At 33.7% G+C, this 8,637-nt stretch overlaps 1 protein-coding gene across 1 annotated transcript; it reads right to left on the bottom strand.

Moving 5' to 3' along the window:
- Positions 1-97: 97 nt before the first annotated feature.
- On the bottom strand, positions 98-7,490 carry LOC107859330 (28 kDa heat- and acid-stable phosphoprotein). Its single transcript, XM_016704307.2, has 8 exons — positions 7,125-7,490; positions 4,456-4,496; positions 3,695-3,769; positions 2,027-2,110; positions 1,907-1,941; positions 995-1,080; positions 510-575; positions 98-426 (listed from the first exon to the last, which is right to left on the bottom strand). Exons 1-8 carry the CDS (start codon positions 7,189-7,191, stop codon positions 392-394), a joined length of 489 nt encoding a protein of 162 aa, XP_016559793.1. The 5' UTR covers positions 7,192-7,490; the 3' UTR covers positions 98-391.
- Positions 7,491-8,637: the final 1,147 nt, after the last annotated feature.

The following is an 8,637-nucleotide window of genomic DNA, read 5'->3' on the forward strand; positions in this document are numbered from 1 at the left end:
CAGCAACCAATCAAACACTGGAAAATAAGTTAGAAGCACTTATTTTCTCAGAAACAATTTTCATGGAGAGCATTTTTCTTCATACCAAACACCACCAAAACATAAAACTGTAGAATAGTCATATAATTAGGCTCGAGACTTCAACCAACCAAAAAGAAAAGAGTAAAATCCTTCCCATGATTGTCCATGTTAAGGCCAGATAGAACTATTGTGTATACAGAATCAAAGCAGTATAATTTCATGATTTCATCTATACGATGTCTGCTTATAAAACTAGACAATAACATAAATGAACGGTGAAGCATAAACTCCAGCATTAGCCAATTTTGGTAGGGATAGATCTTGTACTTGGGGAATCATTGATTAATAACATCATTCATGGAGCCATATGTTACTTGCGAGCTTCCGATTTCTTCTGTTCTTTGGCTGCACAGGAACAATGCAAACATTAACCCTGGCAAATAGAGAAGAGAATCTTAGAGAACTAGCATTAGTATACAAGACCGTACCAGCTTTCTCCTCCTCTCGCTTTTTCGCAGCATCTGCTCTTTGTTGTCGTATGAGGGCCAATCGCTCTGCAAAATCACACGATAGAATTAGACGTAGCACTTATGATCTACAACAGAAGAAACATCGGTTCAAGTCCATGGTACATCATTTCAAAGTTCATTATGCCCAAGTTCTACAATGGTGGAACAGCATAAAAGCAACATATTTTACTCTTAATACGCTCAACCAGATGCCAACTAATCCACTTTCATCTTCACAACAGAAATACAGTCGTACACATGACCACACATTTACAAATGGCATTATCCGATTTAGTAACATGACACTTAAAAATTAGACTTAAGGTAATGTTTACATGAAAAACACCTGAACGCATCCACCAAATTCCTCAAACAGTCTGTTGAGTAAAGAGAACAAACTACAAGACCAGACAAGTTGAGCAAAATAAATTAAGTCTATTGCTAGAGCATTACTCTGATATTACCTAAATCTTTCCTAGCTTGCTCTGTTTTTCCTTGTTCTTGCAGCCTCATGTACCTCTCATGAGCTTGCTGTTTCTCTATCTCTTCCCTGTGAACAAGTACCATATAAATTAACACTGACATAGAAGTTAAAAGGACCAGAAGTCAACTGGACCATATGTCACCAACTAAGTTACAGCTTTGTATGATTCTGTAACAGAATTAATTCAAAAAGAGGGTAAATATTTCATTCTTCTTTTAGCTTGACTAGTCAACACCAAAGAAAACAAGAATACGAGTAATATGTTTGCCAAAACATAATAATAACAAACGGCTACAATTGTTCCCACTATATACATAATTCAAGTTCATTGACATCCACTGGGCCCAACAGACACAAATAGCTGGAATTTTGGATAGAGCAAAGAGTATTTCCCAAGAAATCTAGCAGCAAATGCGTGCAACAAAGGCCTAGGAATATAGTCGACACAGAAAATACTAACTTATCTCATTTTACATTCAGTCCTTTAAGGTGTTAATGAGGTTTGGCACAACACGATCTTCCTAGATGGACACACTCTGTCTAACGGAATAACTTAGGAAATGATAAATTCTTCTTTGAACAGTCTTCTGACAATGGTTGATTAAATGCAAAACCCCACCCACCCCCCCATAAACCCCTCTATTTTCTCACTAGAGTGGTGCAGGCAGTAAAAAATTGATGACTGAGAAATCAAAGATTAGTGAAGCACAGTTTGAAACTAGAAAGATGCAGGACAATGAAAAAAATATAGGGCAGTTGTTGAAATACAAGAACAGAGAAAGGGACGGGATGATTCATGCAAAGCACATAGGAGGCACACATAAGGCTTCTTTATCTGTGACTTCATAGGTATCATATAGTAAAGGACACACAAACAGAAGATTCAACAAACCTTTCACGTCTTGAAAGCTCAGTTGTTTTCTCAATCTGCACAGAAGATGCCCTCAGTCAAATTAACATCCAAAAAACCATATAAAATGAACAAATGCCAGTTCACCGTGCGCAATCTTACATCGACATTTTTAGCTTTCACGTTCTTTGGCTTAACCAAATTGGGGTTCTCAATCTCAATGATACCCTGGGTACCTTTCCGCTTCTGTTTGAACAATAAAAGAAATGAGTCATCTGAATATACATTTCACAGCCACAGGAAGCACAAAGGACACAAATTTCCAAACTAAATCAAATCCAACTTTGAGAGGGAGAAATCAAATAGACGACCTCAACTAACATGAGATTTAAGTACAGCATTTGCCATACTTTCTTTTTGACAAGTAGCAGTTGATTTTTTAAACAAGGAAAGATAAGAAACGATTAAAAGTAGTAGTTGTCGCAAAGAGTTAACACATAAAAATGACCCTAAACTTGACACCAAATTATAACTTTGACCTTAAACTTTGATAGTGCACAAACAGGACCTTTAACTATTCAAAAACCTGAACAAATATGACCTCCGATTTTGCAACCCCATGCGTGAGTCTCACTCGCGCCTACATGAAAAGGTAATCCAAACACACGGTGCCACGGCTGACTTGGAGAGAGGTCATATTTGTGCAGTTTTGAATAGTTAAAGGTCATATTTGTGCAATGTCAAAGTTTTGCTTTTTGTGTTAAAAAGGCGTCGTTTTTATAATAATTATTATTATTATTATTGTTATTATTATTATTATTATTATTATAATTTTTTTATATATTTCTATAGTCGCAGAACCTAACTTTTTTTTAATTTTAAAAAATTATTATTATTTTATTTATTTCTATAGCAGCAGCACTTAGCTTTTTTTTAATTTAAAAAAAACAGCCACTAACAGGGATCGAACCCGCACAGTAGGCTAAAGGAAGCGCTCAAGAAGAGCAAATAACACCACTGGGCTATCTAAGTACCTTGTTTCATGTGGTTCAACATTAATATACGTACATAAATATACATTTTCTATCTTATATATATACAACGTAATTTTTCTACCGAGGGGGTTCGGGTGAACCCCATGGCAACCACGTAGGTCCGCCCCTCGTTAATTTAATAACGTTAATTTAATAACATTTTAATTACGTTAATTTAATATACTACTACTACTACTATCCTTAATAACATTAATTTAATAACGTTTTATTAAAACTATAATTTTTTTTATTATTAGTATAGTTTCATCTTTAATTTAATATTTAAATAAATAATATTTAGATATATTATATAACTTAAATTCGTCCTCTGCTTTATAATATATATACATACCCGCTCGATTTTTTCGTATGAGGCTGACCCACCTAATTAATAAATCTTCAATATTGCTCTTTTTCCGCAATGACAAAAGAAATTAGATACCATTTTCATTTCTGAGCCGAAAATAATGAAAAAATAATAGTGAAGAGTTATTTAAAGGTCATATTTGTGCACTGTCAAAGTTTAAGGTCATATTTATGTATTATACCCTTAGATTTTAAGGTGGACGCGCCCAGTTTTGCGTGTTGAACACGCGTTTTGCCACGTAGGATTGGAGGTTATATTTGTACAGTTTTGAATAGTTAAAGGTCATATTTGTGCAATGTCAAAGTTTAAGGTCAAAAGTTATAATTTGGTGTCAAGTTTAGGGTCATTTTTATGTATTAACTCTGTCGCAAATGAATTACTCTTTCTAAGAATTAACAAAAATTAAGAATTGAACCATAGATGACTGACCTCTCCATTGGAATCGTCTTCAGATTCCTCTTCAGACTCCTCAGATCTCTCATCCTCCTCAATTTCAGCCTCTTCCTGAAGACCTCAAATTGATTACACAAAGCACAGAGACATTGAAGTTAAGTATGAAGAAAATATTAATTATAAAAGCCACCAGCTTTCATCAGATACCAGATAGTTCCTTTTATTCAATCCATCAATCTCAGGTTACAAGCACAAGAGAAGATTTTTGATTTACTGAGATATATTAACAACTAAGGACACAAACACAGAAGAAAATAAAATAAACATTCCAGGGCACAACGACAGAAAGTGCAAAGAAGGATAAGTCACTAAGGATGTTTTAACTCCTAGTAAGGCAACCCAGATGCAACACCATTTTTACAAGATAATGATCACCAGTTAGTGCATACAACAAAACATGGTTGACTAACGCATTCTAGTGCATCATTAAAACACATTAACATAGCCCCAAATTGTATCGTTTAATTGTCAGAGGATTCTTCTCTTTCCACAACAGAGAGTTGATTGCAATAGCTATCATTTCACATGGTTATGTTTTATTAAAGAAGTTTAACGTTCCATGCAATATGCCAACACAATTCATACCAAACCCCCTGATCAATGTTGTGAAGCTGACCCAGTAGTACTAGCCCTCCTTAGTAACAACTAACAAGTATGCATAGACTAACTTCTAACAGTAAGAAAGAGAATATAAAATGTATGAGAAGCCAATAAAAACGAAAGCTGAAAATATTCACCTGCTTAAACGTCCGAGGACGGCGAGCAGAAGAACCAGCAACTGCAAAATCAAAACAAATACCAAGACAGACTTAGCCAACAATGTCCAGTTCGCTGCAGTCTTTCTCAACCAAGCATGGCAGCTCTAAGTACATCAACAATTTGAATTAACAAAAGTCGCACTACCAGGAGGGTCTATTCATAATTAGTGCCTTAATAATAATTGTATTAAACAGATTCAAGATAAAGTAGCCTGATACAACTACTTTGCATTAGCATACAGTTAACTCAGAGAAGAGTTCTCCTAAAACCAGAACATGTATGGAAAGGAGGAAAAATTGAATCAGCAAAGAGAAGGGGGCAATATGGAGGAGGACAACCACTAACAGGAATCAAAAGAGGAGGAAGGGAAAGCAAAAAATATAATTCCTTCATCGTGCATGAATGAAGCCTCCCAAGTTCTTGAAATATCAGTTTGATGTTTGCATAATATGTCTAAGCCACTCTAATTTGTGTTGTAGGAAAGAAGAATCTTCTCTCTATCACTAAAGTGTATAAACAATCAATCTGATATTTCAGGATACTGTAGTTTTATTGCACCACACATAAAGTGAAAACTGAGTTCCAATCTATTAAAAGATTATACACAACATGGAAAATAACTATTTTAAGTTTATCTCAAGAACTTGTTTTCTTTCAAGTTTCTGCTACTAGCACGTAAACCCATAACAAGCACTGCCATCTACTCCCTCCGTTTTATATTACTTGGCCCCCATACTAACAATAATTGTTTCACTTTATCCAATTTATGAAATCAAAAGAATTTTATTACATTTTCCCTTTATACCGGTTAGTATTAAATAACTACATAAAGTAATAGCCAACTTTAGAGTTTTAAAGAATCATTAATAAGATTAGTTTAGTACGCTTTCTTAATAGAGATTATAGGCGGAGCCAGAATTTGAGGTTTGGGGGTTCAGAATATTAAGACATGATTTCGACCACAAACTAATATATAATAATCGTAAAACGAACAACAAATATTGATATATTCAATATATGTTTAAAAAAAAACATACCACTTAAACACTACAGAAATATAAACATTATCATTATAATTTCATTCAACTACTTAACTTGTCATGCTTTGAAAACGACCAATGATCGCATCATTAGTCGTAACGATCATTCAAATACATCATCATCAATTCTACTTAGCAAGTCATTTTAGTAAACTTCATATTGACTCTCGCTTAAAAATAACAAAATACAAATTGCACTATATACAAAATTAGAAATAAAAAGAGGACAACATTTGTTCGCTTGCCAGAAATTTTGGCGTTGAAGCTTTGAAAAGTCAAAGTTAATAAATATAGAAGGTCAAAATGTGGATTTGTCATAAAATTAAATATACGTACATATTGGTTACAAGGCGGAGGTCCGAACTACAACAATCGTTGGGATGCAGGCAAATACAATGGAGATTAGAACCCTAATTTTTTATTTGAAAATTTGATTATGATACTTTGAAGGTTTGTGAAGAAACCAATAGGCAAAAAAATTTTATTTCAGAGTAGCATATCTGCCTTTTACGATTTTTAACTTATTAATTTATATTTTGTTTCCCAAACAGGCTATCGGGTTCAAGTTCAATGATGCAATGTTTTATACCACTTAGCACATATATAGCAGAAAACAGAAAAAATAAATGTCATCAGCAGGTTTCGAACCCACATCTCGATAAAGAGGAGGCTTTGCACGCCCATCCAGAACTACTGAACCATCTATGTTTTATGTAAGTGAGTTCAGCCATTAACAATTATGTATATTTACCACTTTTTGTACTCCAAATACAGGATCTATGAAAAATCTACTAGATTTTCCGAACGCCCTAAGATACACAGGCTCTGCCCCTGTTTCTTAAGATGTGTCACAGGTCAACAGGGGCCAACTAACAGGGGCCAACTAATATGAAACGGAGGAAATAAATAAGGTGAATGAACATACAACCTATGTTGAACGGACTCTCCAAAAATGTTGCTGCATACATGTTGGATTCTCCAAAAATGCAACTATGTTGATCGGATCGGACCCTCCAAAAATGTTGTGGCATACATGTTGGATTCTCCAACAAAAGCCCATTTTTGGAGTATCCAACACCACGCAACCATTGACATTTTTGAAGAGTCCGGACTTCAGAGCAACATAGTATACAACTACATCCATTGAAAAAAATACACATACAGCTACTTGGAGAAATAGCTAAAATTAGATTGATGTACATGTATTACTACTATCTGTACTAATGATGTTAGGCAAGAACTTTGTCCGGCCAGCAATGAGCCGTCTACTTGTATTATTGACTCTATTTAACTAATATAATATATCCTCTTTTAACCAAAAAAAAAAAAAAAGATTAATCAATCCTTGTCTTAGCAAATTTTCAAACTAAATCCCCAGTATCAACATCCTCAAACGCAATGAACATTAGATATTCCAACTAACTATAAAAACAGCTCCGAAAAATCCATCTAGATTCACCTAAAATATTCAAATTCTACTAACAAATTCAACATAAATAATCTAACACAAAATCAACAAACTCAACAGGTAACCTTCAATCTCAAAAGCGACATATTAGTGAATCCAATCCATTCCAATTCCAATAAAATTACACACAGAGACATACTCATCTCCTCGGGGGTGGAGAACTGGCGGCGGCCAGTAGGTTTTCCTTTGAACTTTCCTCTTCCCATAGCTGAAATTGAAAGAAGGAAAGCCGAAGTCGAAGGTGGAAAATCGAAGGGTTTGCAACTTTTTCCACTGCCTTCTCTACCAAAAATTACAATTACAATTTTTATTTTTATTTTTATTTATTTAGATGGGAATAAAAACCCTAGGGGAATATTGTGGTGCGAATGCTCGGAAGTATATTGGAAAGTTACATGTGAGTGGGAATCGAACATTAAACAGCGTTTTTTTCACGAGCTATTGGTACCACACAAGATGTATTCCTTTGGGCCTTTTGGATACTTTGGGAAAAGGCTTTTGGAATTTTTGGGTTGGAAACCCATAAATATTCACGCATTTTAATTGGATCATTGATCCTTGGTTGGTAGAAGTTAAAGCTCAATTTTTTATATTTCTAGATCTTTTCAATATTACTAAAATTCTCTAATTTAATCTATTCGAATACATCATATTTTTTTAGATACATCAATTAATTTTATACGAATATATCACTTATTTTACATAAATACATCACATTCCACTAGGATGCATTACTAAATTTATTTTACATAAATACATCACATTCCACTAGGATGCATTACTAAATTTTGCACCGATACATCATATTCTAGTGTGATAAATCCATGATTTTAGTGAGAGAAAAGAAAATATGGGATAGGATGTAACTAAGTAAAAAGAGTAGAAATTTTAAATCAATATGATATGTTAAATAGTGTTAAGTATTATGTGAATTCTACTGATATTTTTGTCCCTATTTTGTGTTGTTTTATATACGAAAATTAAACAAAAATGTCTATTAAGTTAAAATTTTTACCTTAAAATAATTAATCCAATTATTTATTACTCGAAGTGATCATTCGATTCATTTTATTGAGATCAAATTGCCTTGGGTTTTGCTTCTTCTCTTCGCGCGCCAACGAGTCTTCCCTGCATTGGTCAACAAATAAACAGAAAGCAAAAGTAAATTTGGGTGTTAAGAAAGGCTCAGCAGATAGATATCACAGAGTTCAAAGTGGAAACATCTTCTCAAGTCTAACATGAATATTACTGTTGGACAATAAAATTTCAACATCAAAAAATAAATAATTAAGATAAGAAAAATATTACAACAATTGGTTTTATTGATTTCAATGCGAGTGTTACAATTTCTATGAATTCTCTGATTCGTTTTTTCAAATATAAATTCAAGGGCTTGAAACTTGATCTTGAATTTGAACTTGATTTGATTTGTTGATTTGAGGGACTTAATCTGGACTTGATCTTGACTTGTACTTAAATTCAAGGGTTTTTGAGCTTGTTTTTGAATATTGTGGTCTTAATCTCGAATCGTAGTGAAACTTGATTTTGGATGCTTGAGCTTTAGAGAAATTGTGATGTTTGATTCATGAGCTTTCTCTTGCTACTTGTTAGAGGTCTTGGGGGGTCTGAATTATGAGACCTTATTTATAGTT

This window comes from Capsicum annuum, chromosome 2 (assembly GCF_002878395.1).
Source record: "Capsicum annuum cultivar UCD-10X-F1 chromosome 2, UCD10Xv1.1, whole genome shotgun sequence".
NCBI lineage: Eukaryota > Viridiplantae > Streptophyta > Magnoliopsida > Solanales > Solanaceae > Capsicum > Capsicum annuum.

Bases quoted from the DNA above. Each gene is read 5' to 3' on its own strand.
- LOC107859330 (XM_016704307.2), bottom strand. From the start codon at position 7,191: ATGGGAAGAGGAAAGTTCAAAGGAAAACCTACTGGCCGCCGCCAGTTC. The intron at 2,111-3,694 runs GTCAGTCATCTA...TTGTTCAAACAG, and splicing joins AAGACGATTCCAATGGAGAG to AAGCGGAAAGGTACCCAGGG. The intron at 1,081-1,906 runs GTTTGTTGAATC...ACTTGTTCACAG, and splicing joins GAGCTTTCAAGACGTGAAAG to GGAAGAGATAGAGAAACAGC.